The sequence below is a fragment of the Danaus plexippus genome (assembly GCF_018135715.1).
Source record: "Danaus plexippus chromosome 16 unlocalized genomic scaffold, MEX_DaPlex mxdp_23, whole genome shotgun sequence".
Taxonomy (NCBI): Eukaryota; Metazoa; Arthropoda; class Insecta; order Lepidoptera; family Nymphalidae; genus Danaus; species Danaus plexippus.
This window is the reverse complement of record NW_026869851.1, coordinates 3,363,653-3,377,639: the sequence shown is the minus strand read 5'-3', so window position 1 is coordinate 3,377,639 and position 13,987 is coordinate 3,363,653. Positions and strand designations below refer to the sequence as shown.

At 29.4% G+C, this 13,987-nt stretch overlaps 2 protein-coding genes across 2 annotated transcripts; both read left to right on the top strand.

Annotated features, from left to right (window-relative positions):
- Positions 1-2,487: 2,487 nt before the first annotated feature.
- On the top strand, positions 2,488-4,372 carry LOC116771902 (pupal cuticle protein 36-like). Its single transcript, XM_032663898.2, has 4 exons — positions 2,488-2,625; positions 2,823-3,177; positions 3,700-3,906; positions 4,168-4,372. The coding sequence occupies exons 1-4, from the start codon at positions 2,617-2,619 to the stop codon at positions 4,215-4,217; spliced, it is 621 nt and encodes a 206-aa protein (XP_032519789.2). The 5' UTR covers positions 2,488-2,616; the 3' UTR covers positions 4,218-4,372.
- Positions 4,373-7,448: 3,076 nt separating this feature from the next.
- LOC116771948 (A disintegrin and metalloproteinase with thrombospondin motifs adt-2-like) lies at positions 7,449-11,842 on the top strand. The gene is made up of 5 exons (XM_061528175.1): positions 7,449-7,577; positions 10,114-10,522; positions 10,737-10,842; positions 11,064-11,201; positions 11,520-11,842. Exons 1-5 carry the CDS (start codon positions 7,521-7,523, stop codon positions 11,584-11,586), a joined length of 777 nt encoding a protein of 258 aa, XP_061384159.1. The 5' UTR covers positions 7,449-7,520; the 3' UTR covers positions 11,587-11,842.
- Positions 11,843-13,987: the final 2,145 nt, after the last annotated feature.

The window sequence follows — 13,987 nt, the reverse complement described above, 5'->3', positions numbered from 1 at the left end:
CGATTCATGCAAAAATTGTACGTCATGATGTTGTAATTTGATTACAAAGTTGCATTACATTTCTCTGGGTGATGACCCTCTGACATACAGCCTACAAAAGTGGGTTAAGAAAATTTAACACATATGTACATACATATACACCCACATTTATATGTGTATATATATATATGTGTGTGTGTGTGTGTGTGAGTGTAAAGTAACAGTTAGCCAAAAAGAAATTAATATCACCTTATCGAAGACTAATAATAAACAAACAGGCTAGTAACGAAATTTCAAATCACTGTATTTAAAATTTTCAGCTATTTTAAGTTAAACCTTTATTTGAAAACGACTACTAAATATAATTATATAATTTGTATTTCATAACCTTCACGAGAGACTATGAAACCGAAAGTTACATTAAAATCTAGCTTGATCTGTTAAAAGAAAAAAATATCTTTGATGTCTATACAAAGTCATAAATCATAGTTGTCTTTGCCTGTCAAAAGTTTAAGAATTTTCTTATATGTATAATAAAACACATTGTATTTAATTATAAAAATACTTACAAGGTTTAAAATAAATAAGTCGAAATGTCTAACATGAAAGATATAATAGCAGCAAAGATATTTTTTACATATAAATTAATATTTGCCCAAAAATTTACTTCTAAAGTAATAAAGCGCTTAAACATCTAATTAGCCAAAAATGAGGAATATTTAAATTCAATTGTTTGTGAATTTACATACAAAAAAACAAAGAAAATGTATATAAAAAACTTACTAGACTAAATAATAATGGGGAAACTTATTGAAATTGATACAACAATATTCAAAGAAAATTACATTGATTTCAGTATTAAATAAAAAAAAGTTCCGATAATGTTGGCCATTTAAAGAAGTTTCTTTGTCTCGATTGCAAGCATAATAAAATGAAAAATTCAATTGAAAGGTGGATTCAATAAAATGTGATAGTTAAATTATTCATATATTTCGATAAAAAGGATATTGTTTGTGTACTAACCATAAGGAAACATTAGTATTATACGTTCTATGTGTTTCTAATAAGACTTTTTTATTTTTTTATTAATACAGATAAAAAATTATGACTTTATTATCCACTATAACAATTTAAATAAAACCATTAATAAGTTTTATTTCACATATAATCTGACACTCATTAAGATCTCCTTGAATACCAAATTTTAATTATGAAAAATCAATTTTGATTGTTTTAAAATAACATATAATAAATATAAAAAAATAAAAAGCCTTTATTTGACCTTATTAAAATTCTTAGTTACATTTTGTAATCTAAATACTAAATATTATATCTAACAGAAACCTTCGAGTATTATTTCTAAATAGTGAGGACCCCAGATTGGGTAAAGGCCTCCTCCAAAAATGCCCACTTATCTTTATCCTGTGCTGCATTCCACCGGTTTGAGCCAGCGCTCTTTATATATATACATATATATAAAATAACATATACTTTTCACTTAGTATCAACCGAACTTTAATATATTTCATAATTTTACATGATACAAGTAATATTTTTCTTTAATATTGAACATATACTTGCATACATTAAATCATAATAAATAGTTCTAATCTAAAATAATTCTGCCCTTAAAAATCTATAAATAAAGAGAGTAAATTTTTATAAACATTAGATTTTTACGAACATGCATAGTAACTACGTTTGAAGAATTTTTTTTTTGATAAAAACCTATTTGTACATCTAAAACAAACCTGCATTCCTAATATCATTATCAAGACTAGACCTGCAAATGGCACAGATCACTTTGAACAAAAGCATCACAAGAACGGGATTATTATATTTAAATTATAATTTATACATAACAATCGGATATTTGATGAGAAATTACACAAAACTTAAGTAATATAAACATGTAAGTATAATCTTATAAAACATTAAAGAAATAAATATATTAATTAATACTTACAATAACATATTTAAATTTTCAAACCAAATCCTCTCAAATGCTTCGAAGGTACACGTAGGAAACAGGTTATTATTATAAATGATAAACTAATCTTAATTTTAATAGAAACAAACCTAAATGTCAATGAAATCAGATCTCCGATCATAATGTTTAGCGACATAAACGGGGCGTAATCCAATTAAACATAACACAACAATTAGTTGACATACATCAAAACCAGTCAATATTGAGATAACCCGACGATTACATCAGTTGTAAAATTAATTGCATTATAAATCAATTAAAAAGTATATAAAAATTTCATTTGAAAAACACAAACCTATCATTGATCCAATACAGTGTTAAATAAACTAATTAAGGCAGTAAAAGTATCGATAAATAAAAAGTCTTGAGCACATTCTTCATGTGTATTGACAAGATCATAAATCCTTGCGCGCTGAGTAACATCAAACATAACATTTGTTCACAATCATGCCATAATTGGTCTATCAGAGTCATGAACAAAAATTAACTCCCCATTTAAAACAAGATCAAAACCAGACTAGATCATGGGCTCTGATATGATTGCAGCGTGAAGGGATCTCAATCAAATGTATAAAACGAAGGCAGATGACTCCTCGAGTCACATTTGACTAACATCTTCCTTTGAGAACGCACCAGAGCAATCAACCATGAAATACGTTAGTGGCCTTTCTATTTGCATATTTCGTGATATCAATAATCAGACTTTGTGCAACACGTACTGTTTTTAAGTGTTTTGTGTCAAACGGGGTCAATTAGTTTACTTTTTGGCAACCATCTACTCGACTAATCAAAAGACTCCCTTTTTATTTTTATGTTTAAGATCAATTAAGGAACTCTAATTCTTGTATTACAGTTGATTATTTTGTCAGCCATCTCATGGGCTACGGCAGCTCGACTTGAAAACGTTTATCTGCCACCTGATTCCGCTGCATCGGGTGGAGCAAATGCAGGTTTACAAACGCCTCTCGGTCCAGAATCTCCGGAGTCATACCAGGCACCATCAGGATTGTACCAAGCACCAGCTAGATCGTACCAAGCCCCAGTGGGATCATACCAAGCACCTGCTGGATCTTACCAAGCTACTGCTGGATCCTCCCAAGCATCAGCCAGCAGCCAGGCCCAGATATTAAGATATGATAATGAACAAGATGACCAGGGCTGGCGCTACGCTTATGAAACCAGCGATGGAACCAAAGCCGAACAGAATGGTTCATTTTTATGTTTATTTTTTTAGTTCTTGCTAGTATAAATCTTAAAGGAAGGTAAAATTACGTAAAATTTCATATGTTCTCTGATATAAAATATACTTATTTCTCAATTAACACCTTCCGATTAAATACTATAAAGCTACAATTTCAAAAATGTGATTAAACTCGAGTACAGGCATTCCCTAGTTTTGAATGTAACTTGACCTTTAATGAAATAGCACTGAGTCAAAGTCATGAAAGGTTTTGTCGCCCTTCAAAGTTTTGTTTTCTCTTCAAACGTGGAAACTTTAGTATCGATGGATATAAATACATATAATGTAAACATGTTCAATAATTTTCAAATGCCGTCTATTTTAAATTACAATTTTATGTTAAGGAAGAAGTATTCTAGACTACTAGTTGTTTACGATAAAAATTACCTCCAAATTCAAAGACATATTTAACTATATTTATAGTTAAAATCACAAAACTTTAACCATCAAGTATAATTTTTGTTTTGATTCCTCATCTCCTACTTTTCAGGTCGTATAATCCCCGGTTCTCTTCCCGAGCAGGGTTCGCCCGCAGTAACAGGTTCATTCTCCTACATTGGCAACGATGGACAGACCTACTCCGTTTCTTACACCGCTGATGAGAACGGCTTCCATCCAAGTGGCGACCACCTCCCCACTCCACCACCCATCCCAGAAGAGATCCTAAAAAGTTTGCAGCTTACTGCCGTAAACGATGGTATGATTTTTCTCAATTAATTTAACTGTTCATCTCAATATTACGCAAAATACATTATTAAACAAAATAGTAATCTCGCAAAAATACTTTTGAGAGGAATATAATATGTTATTCTCAATTAATATTCAGTCAAAGCTCTGGCCGTTTTTTCATACCGACAGGAATCATCAAAGATTTGTCTAATATAAATAAATACCTTAATGTTTCAGCTTGCAAAAATAACTGAACCGAATTTAAAAAAAAAACGTTCTTTTGTTTAAGATAAATACAACAGTCGGAAAAGCAGTTACGACGCAGACGCTGGGTACTAATAGTATAATATAAATAACTATCAATTATTCAGTAAAAGTCAATATTTCTGTAAAATAATTATTATGTTTAATGTTTGTATATATATAAGATACATTATATTTGGTTGAACAATGGCCAGTACTTAATATGTTTAAAATAAAACAGTTAACAAAGACTACTATTATTATTTATTAACATTTTCACATATATATTTTTTAAACCAATTTTGTAATTATAAAAACTTTAAAATTACTTTAAAGCAAAAATTCCTTCAGGCCCTAGTATCACCATATTTTTATCGTATAAGCATTATTGTGTTATATTTGAGAAGCTTGTAGTATAAGATAAATTACTGATGTACACCTTATAAAAATCAACTAGCAATAACGTACAATCACGATTCTGCTTTTATATAAAAAATATTAAATTCTGTTTCCTTAAGGGGTTAATTAAGTTATAAGAAAAAAAATTAATTACCAGAGTAGACGAAATTGCAGCTCGTTTATGAATTGCTTAGACCGTAGTGATACCATCCTCTCATACTAACTGAGAGATAGATATGTTACAACCAATGATTATATTATATTCTTACGTTATACATGTATTATGTTGTACATACTTCGATCTAAATCAAACAATCTTTCATTTTTCTTCTTAAATTCCAATAATCATCAAATAAAACGCAACTATAAGTAAACCTACATTATACGTAGGTAACCATTTCTAGTGTAAGCATTTGGCATCAATGTAATTTACGCCTTTTGCCAATATATTAAAAAAAAAACTTAATAGAAATTAAAAAATACTTTGTGCTTTAAACAATAAAATACTCATTAAACAGTCCCACTATTTTATACGATATTTTGGTTCATGACAAATGATCAATGATGGTGACATCATAGCTATGATTTTATTCTTAGAAGAACAAATTGTTAACCGAGAACTAGTTAAACATTTGTCATGGCCAATTGGCTTTAATATTATAAACAAGTCTATGTCTGTGTGTCTGACTGTTCGGTTTGAAGACTGAAAGCTGAACTGATTTTAATGAAATTTATCACCACAGTAGATAGAACTCGAGAGAAATTGATCGTTATATGCGAAAAAATCTAATAGACAATATTGCACACTGACATAGTTTATACTAATATCATTTATTTAAAAAATTAACGTTTTCAATAAATCAACATTGCTGTTCACTTATAAAGACTTCATGGCTGAACGAATGGCAGAATACAGTAAGTATCAGTTAAAAATACACAGTTTATTTATTTTTTTTTTGTGTGTCAAAAATTACTAAAATATAATGACATTAATAATCATGCTATAGAGTCGAACAATATTTAATATTATTATCTACAAAAAGGTTTTATTCTCAACCTCTTCTTGATATTCAATTATACAACTAGTTTAGATTAAGATGCATAGTACATTCAAACTTATTGTCATTTTTATTCCAATAATATAAGCCACATTCTCTAAATGTATTCAGATAAATAAATACGAGTATAGCACAGGTCGTACATACATTTCGCTCTCGTGGGTATTATTTTTAAATATAGTATGTAAGATCTAACTTTGTTTAGATATTCACATCTGTAAACTAGTCGCAATGACCTCACAGAAATGAGGTTATGTCCGAGCTATAACAAATAAATACATTCGCGAATGTTACGCTTAGATTGTACGCTCTGTGTGGTTATAACCTCTATCTCTACATATCATAACGAGAATTTTTGAAAAATGATTAGGAAGAACTTACGAAATTGAAAGAATAAAAAGGGCTTTGAGGTACACCTACTAGTTTAATAAGAAAATGAGTAAGAAAAATTTCATGTGCATATACATATATATAGAGTTCTCCTTTGAATGTTGAGATCAGTATTATTCCTGATCTTATAAACACTGAGAATTTTAAAAGAAGAAAGTCATAGGAGTGCTTAAATATTTTAATTAGAAGTCAAGTTTAATGTAATTTTTATATACATAAAATCTTTAAACAACTTACTGAATAGAATGAAGCATTTTGCTACATCGAATAAGTTCCTTGGATGATTTTAACCTATTTTAAATATTTCATGTCATCTCATCACAACATTTACTTTTAAAACTTTAATATTAACGTCATGAGGACGTCAGTGTGACCATAGTGACGGAAAATTATGAAAAAAAAAAAACAATTACACGTCAATAAAACAATGGTTACGAAACCGAACAATGATTATCCTGTACAATTTTTGCTGTGAACTATTCATATAAGGAAATATTAAAACCAAAAGTCAGTGTTACAGAAAGAATTCAGTCTTTAATTAAGCGATAAGTTATTGATAAAACAATAAGTACTGCTTTTAGAGTGATGGAAAATTATATTATTTCTTATTGAACACGAGCCTTTGAGGCTTTGAAACATTTTACTTGACGAGTTTTAAATAAATAGTGTTCAGAAGGATACGTAACCGCGTTTTTGGTCATGCTAAGACCAACGTGGGTACATGAACAAAATCTGGCTATAATCAGATGTGTATAGATTATTAGGTTTTAAATATGTTCAACACTTCCTTGTTTATCATTCTAAGACTTCATGAAGAGACGTAAGGTGTGTGAAGTAAACATGAAGCAGACTGGCGTAATTCCTGAGCTTATCTGCCCTTATCGCACACGCTGCGGAAGCTGGTCGTCTAGACTGTTTGTTGGCTGTTTAATGCCTGCGGATGTCATTGATAATGTTGGAAATATTTCGCCAAAAATCCAATAACATTGCATACAACGCTGATACTAATGTATGACAGTAACAAAATTTACTTGTTTCCTACAAATAATTAAGATTTTTTACAGATTACTAAAAGTTATGCTGTCTTACTCCTGTGTATTAGATAGGTATAAAAAAAGTATTTACGATCTGTCTTTTACATAAATTGTTCTCGTCTGATAATTATTGAATACCAAATTTTTACTAAATAAATATATCTTAGGACATTGACTCATTTAAATATATTATAAAACATATAGTTAATTCTATCTACAGATAACATCTATTCTAAATAGGTCTTCCTATTGGTTTGAATTTAAATTTAATGTTATCACGACAATTAACACTTAAAGCTCATCAGAATTAAATTCTTTAGGAACTTCAAAGATTCCTATCACCTATTTATACAGTTATGTAAATTGTGTTTAAAATTACTCATTAATATATTTTTTTATATGAAATAAGTAAAAAAATCCATAGCGGCATCATAAAAGTGTTGTATGGTCTTGGTAAAGCGTTAAAATTCAACATAATTCATCTTAGTACGCTGTAAGCTTTCAATCAGGTCGGTGGTATGAAGCTGTGTAACTTGTTGTGCTTGTGTGTGCTGTTCCAAAATGGATATACAAGGGTTTGTAATATATTATATACATATTTATATTATAATTATTATATCTAGAAACGGTAAGTTAAAATAGCTTTATAAGTTCCTATATAAATTAATTGCAATATATCAAAAATTATATTTTATAGAATGAGGTCTAAGATTTTCGGGAGTATGCATTTAAATGAAACTAATATTTTTCGGATTACTAAACGTGTTTTATTATTTTAAAAACTACATACTCGCGACGTCTCGTCTGCCCGTGATCACGGTTGCTGCAAAGTAACCGAAACATCGGGAGTGTGTAGTTTTAAAAACTATAAAATACGCGTAGTAATCCTAAAAATATTAGTTTCATTTAAAATTTTATAGACTTTATAGAGGAAGGTCGATATATTCAACTTAATATAGTTATGTGGACTATTGTTAATACTATTTTCATATAAAGAACCAAGTAATATCTCATAGAAATAAATACGTAATCTTAGGACGTGTTTCAATTGTCGAACTAAATACAGAGAGTTACAAGTTTTTTATTTACTAATAAAAAAAATTAATTGCATTCCATCCAACAACAAACTCTCAAGGATGCAGGATGACTATAAAAATTTTAATAACCAAGTGATGAATGAACTATTGAAGCGATAATTAACTTTGAAACACATCAATATTTTTACTGTGTTATTTCTTTGTCTTTGTCACTAATGACATTCTACAATACAAGGATAGGGCTATTGAAAATCGCACGCTAAACATTTTTTCGTTAATTCTAAAAGACATCTACCATAATACCTAAAAATATATAGTTTTTTTTTAATATAAGTATATATCAAATAGCTTTTGCCCGCGACTTCGCCTGTTTTAATTTCAAAATTACAAATGTAAAGCTGACCGGGCGAACTCTATTCTTCCTTAAAACAAGAAGATTTTATTTTATTCAATTATTTTCGATCGCATGAAAACTATCCTGTCTTTTTCCTGGTTCTAAGCTCTCTCCACAAACTTTCAGCATAACCCGCTAGCCGTTCTTGAGTTATATATAGTGTAACTAACACGACTTTCTTTTATGTATAAAGATGAATCAACCAGTTTTAATTGTGTGCAAAGTCTAACAATGTAATCGATTAATCTGTAATAACTATGCATATTTAAAGAAGCTTCATAATAAAACTTAACTATCTTCTGGAACTTCTGCAACTTCTGAACTTTCTGAACACTAAACACAGTATTCTGTTGGAAATCAGTCGATTTTTTTATAAGAAATAACAATTTTGTTTATTAAATTCGTATAGTTCATGTTTAATAAGTAAAATAAACATAACAATATGATGCTCCATATATAACAAACTTTTATACGAACATTAAAAACTGCCAAAGCAATAATTTTCATTCAACGATTTAACTGGAATGCGTGAAGCACTTAATCGAGCAATCATAGTCCAGAAATGCTTTACATCATTTTGAAGAGAAGCTAATACTGCTTGGACTTTAACCACACATGCCTAAAACCGTCGCAAAGATACTGTCTATCGAATGTAAAAACTGGATCAAAAAAGGTCAATCCGTTTAAACACAACGTTACCACTGACACACACACATAAACACAGATGCCGACTTCAAACTCACACACCTCTCCTTTTGTGTCGGGGACTTTAAATAGTTTTTGCTTACAATAATTAAAAAAATATATTAATTTTGTAGGTATCAATAACAATATGTTTATTATTTCACGACTTATATTATCTGACACAACATATAAGTATGAAGAATAATCTCATTTATAAATTAAATGATTAAATTCTACCACAGATCAGTTCAAAGATTATCTTCTTTTATATTGCACATATATGTTCAGCCATATAATATTGTATTTAAAACTTTGCTTATCTTATATTCAACTTAATTCTTAACCAACCTCAACGAGATAAGAATGAGGGTTATGTTTTTGACGTATATTAATGTATTAGTTTATATGTTTTCCTTATAAGAAAATAAATTTTGAACTTTTTCAGGTAATTGTGTATATTTTAATCATTTCAAACATTAAATTGTCTATTTAAGCTGCGGGTTTTCAACACACTATACATTTCGTACGTATACGTTTAATTAATTTCGAATGACGAATGAATACGAGAGGAAATAAAAAGTTCGGAATAAAGAAACCTATTGTGACTAAGGAACATAAAAAGATAATTAAATTGGCAATTGAACATCTAAAGAAGTTCAAATAGATCTTTTTAAAATTGGTCCTGTTGTTACCTATAGTTGATTTATTGAATTTAGACTTACATACAATTAACAATGCAAATGAGTAAAAATAACAGATGCTTCTGGTCAGGAATAAAACACATGTAAATCTCTAAATAACTCGCACTCCCATACTGGTTTATTTTTAGAATCAATCATGCACCCCTTACTTGGAACATGACAACTTAGGACATGTGTTATGAACAGAATGTTTTGTGAGCCGCTGTTTTGACTTCTAGTACACAAAATTAATAAAAATGTCAATAATTTAATTGAACTCAAACATAAATTTCATTGTTATATCGCTCTATTTCAGATTTCAACGAATTCGACTATAAAATATTTAACACAGCCACATAACGAGATATCCGTCAATTTAATGTTCCACGTCGACAAGGCTCTGACAAGGAAGTTGTCAAAAGATTACAAGACACGATCACGCGGAAAGCTGAAGGCAATTGTGCAGAACGTTCTGAACGATGCAAGAAAACTATTCGACGCTAAGAAATTCAATCGGTCCATAAAATTCAATCTGCTGGACACGAAATTCCTGAGGAACAATCAGATGTTTGCGATGGACGAGAACGCGTCGACCTATTTGAAAAATTATTGTGATTTCCAAAGCAAAAGAAAAGTTGCAATGAAACGACTTTACCTCTCTGTATTATTAACCGGCCTTGATATATTCCATGTTAATAATGGAAAAACTGTGAGAGCTAATTCTGGTAAGCTACAAATTTCTTTGCTGATATTTCTAAAGCAGGAACATGTTTATTTTTCCCCCCATTTCTAGATTTTAACTAATTGAATAATCAATTTATTTTTATCCGAATTATAGTGACTCATTCTCTATTTGTTGCTATGTGACTACATATAAAATATCATTAAGTTATTTCAAATCATTTAATGCTATTTCATTATTTGAAATGTCGATTTCAGGTCGGGGATACACAAGAGGTATGTGCAGCGTGAGAAAAAGTTGCGCATTATTGGAATGGGAACCAAAAACCATCGGGTTTCTGTTAGCTCACGAAATAGGACACAGGTATTCGTATTATTGTGTTGTAAAGTTATAAAAAGATTGATTGTTAAGAAGAGGTCCAGTCCTTGCCTAAAAAATAAAGGAATTTTGTCTGCTATCAAATGACCATTTAATAAATAGAGCAATATGTCTATAGATGTATAACATCTTTATGATATTGCACATTATCTTATGTCCATATTTTTTCTTTGGTCTAAGAGGGTTTATTCTATAAAATATTTCAGTCTTGGCATGAGCCACGACGGGCCACCGTACAACCTCTGTAGGGACCAAAGGCACATCATGGCGGTCAGATACCACCCCAACCATCATCCCATTTCCTGGTCTTCATGTAGTATACAGTCCTTGAAGCAGTTCTTGATGTAAGTACACGCGTACATAGCTTTATGCATAGCATAATTTCAAAGACATAATAGTGTTCCTAAAAATGTGTGAGCTGTTTAGCACTTATCAATCAAGTATCTAAGCATTTTTTATTTTACCGAGCGTATATCAAAGATGATCTTATTCTTAGTGGATTCTTTAAATAGAAAAGAATAGTGGATTCCCTAAATATATATTGTCGTCCGTTAAAAAACATTTTATGTTCACCTTAGCAATTGCTGACTTTCAATTAAATTGTCTATATTTTAAACTGCACATCCGGTGTCTTAACTGAGAGTTATCCTTTTATTTTCCAGGAGTGGTAAATCGTGGTGCATCAGACAAGAAAAGAGAAGAATTAATTTCAAGACTGTCCGTCAATAAATGAAGTTACAACGTGTTAAAGTGTCTAGTCATTAACATCAGATGTCGATTGATTGATTGATCGATCGATTCATCGATTGATTGATTGATATTGTGTTTAAATATTAATGAACTCCCAAAGACTTAATATTTATAAATACCGGGTTGAAGGAATACTAAAAAGAAATATAGATGTATTTCTATGGACCTATTAGTGCTATTTATAAGATGTTCTTATACGCTTTTGTACTAATTAGTCAATAAACGATGCTCAATATCTGATGTTTTAGATTCATACAGAATATTTATTAGTTTATATGGCTTGTTCTTTTTTAGACAATGTTTAAAATTACAAAACAGTATCATAGACTTATACTACGAATGTTAGTTCTTTCAAGAATAGTTAAATGTGTTGATATCGTTCATTCATTTTAGTCAATCAACGTTTTTATATATTATAATCTAACGTCCAGAATAACCTGTGGAAATACTTACTGGTTTTACTTTTACGTATAAAACTTGAAACAGAGGTCAGAAATATATATTTATCATCGGATTCCCAAATTATCGGGACAATTTCTTGACTCTCGTTTATTGTTTCAGTTTATTCTGCATGCATAAATACGTCGTCAGAACCTAAATTTCAATACTTATAACAAATAAAACGAATATATCTAGTCAAAGAGAGACTGGAATAAATTACTAATCATTATTTTTTTACAAGAATGAAATATTTACTACATTCTCTACGAACTAAAAACGTTAGTGCCCGGGAAAAAATGGCATTTACGTCGATAGTGACGTTGCTATAAAAAACGAGCAGGCTCTTTATTTAATCAAATAAGTTCTCCCAATACTTTTAATTACAAGTTATAATTCCTTTTAATTATTTACTATGGTCTTAAATAAAATATAAATATGCCTGCATATATAGTAGAAATAAAATTCATTCATAGAGCAGACTGTACACAAAATTGTTATAATAAATCACTTTCTCCGCACATCCGTAAACACGAACTAACAATGCGTAGTGAGAATTGAGGTCAGACTTACAAAATACATAAATTCGTTCAATGTGTTCATCGAAATATATATAATAAATTTAACTGTCTGTTGTGTACTATTGTTAAAATATATTTTTTTCTAAAACAACACGATTATTTGGTGATTTTAACGTTCACGAATATAAATAATGAATAATCGATCAGTTCCTTAGTTTTTTGTTGTTATAAAAGTATATCAAGTGTCTTAACTTTGGAATATAAAATGGAAATTAATATTAACATGAGAATAATTACGTCTTAAAATATTAAAATGATAAAAAATTATTATATTTTATTTCTTTGACTATTAAAACTATATTTTATTAATATAATCAAAACATTTAAAATAAATAAGTGTATTAAAGACGAAACCGGAGGTCGAAGCTAGTGTACAACAAAACTCCATATTAATATTCGTCTGTGATACAAAACTGAAAGTTTTTGATGATACTGGAAAGTCCTACAATACTTAAATCTTAATGCGAGTAAAAGCGACAACTAACGACCATGCTGACGAAAGTTACGAGATGAATTGCAAAATAATATTGACTACTAATTAATTATAAAAGAAATATAAATATTTATTGTTTAATTTTAAATAAGGTTTTCGGATACTACGCGGTTTTTATTATTTTATGACTACATAACCCAGACGTTTCGGTTGATTTGCAGCAACCGATCAAAATCAAAATCAAAACCGATCAATTGATCACGTGTCGACGAGATGAATGTTTTATTTAAATGAGTACGCGCGAAAATCTTAGATATCATTATTTACTCTGTGGTTCAGAATTTGATTCACTTAACGTATTAAACCCTTAAGTTTCGACCATGTTCACTTTGTTATAATTATTCTGAAGCATGTGAATGCTCCAGTGACCTATACAACAGTTATCACTCCTAATAACGAAAGACAAAAGACAAACTGTAAATCGTCACGCCACACGTACCGTAAACACTGCATTTATTATAATATATTTTTTTATTCTATATTTATAATGTGACCTTTGCAAGTTGACATTAATTTTAACAAATAACAATGATTTTTCCTGCGACGTCGTCTTTTTTACTTGTGAAGTATGTTTGGTCCTTTTATTTAAATGGATTTAATATATTTTTATTTTTATTACCGAGAAAGAACAACACTACGAAACACACCCAAAGGAAACTTTCGCATATATCATTCAAATTCTTGCATGTTATTGTTAATAATTATTATTTTTTGTTTGTTTATTCTTATTATTATTTATTATTATAAAAACATTCTAGTTTCTTAATATTTATAGATTAGTAAGGAATTTATTATTGCTGTGTTTCTGAAGATTAATCTTTATTTATTGAATGAGCTTAGCAAAACTAAAGTTACATTTACTATTTGC

Bases quoted from the DNA above. Each gene is read 5' to 3' on its own strand.
- LOC116771902 (XM_032663898.2), top strand. The intron at 3,178-3,699 runs GTTCATTTTTAT...CCTACTTTTCAG, and splicing joins AACCAAAGCCGAACAGAATG to GTCGTATAATCCCCGGTTCT. The intron at 3,907-4,167 runs GTATGATTTTTC...CTTTTGTTTAAG, and splicing joins GCTTACTGCCGTAAACGATG to ATAAATACAACAGTCGGAAA.
- LOC116771948 (XM_061528175.1), top strand. From the start codon at position 7,521: ATGAAGCTGTGTAACTTGTTGTGCTTGTGTGTGCTGTTCCAAAATGGA. The intron at 7,578-10,113 runs GTTTGTAATATA...GCTCTATTTCAG, and splicing joins TCCAAAATGGATATACAAGG to ATTTCAACGAATTCGACTAT. The intron at 10,523-10,736 runs GTAAGCTACAAA...TGTCGATTTCAG, and splicing joins AACTGTGAGAGCTAATTCTG to GTCGGGGATACACAAGAGGT.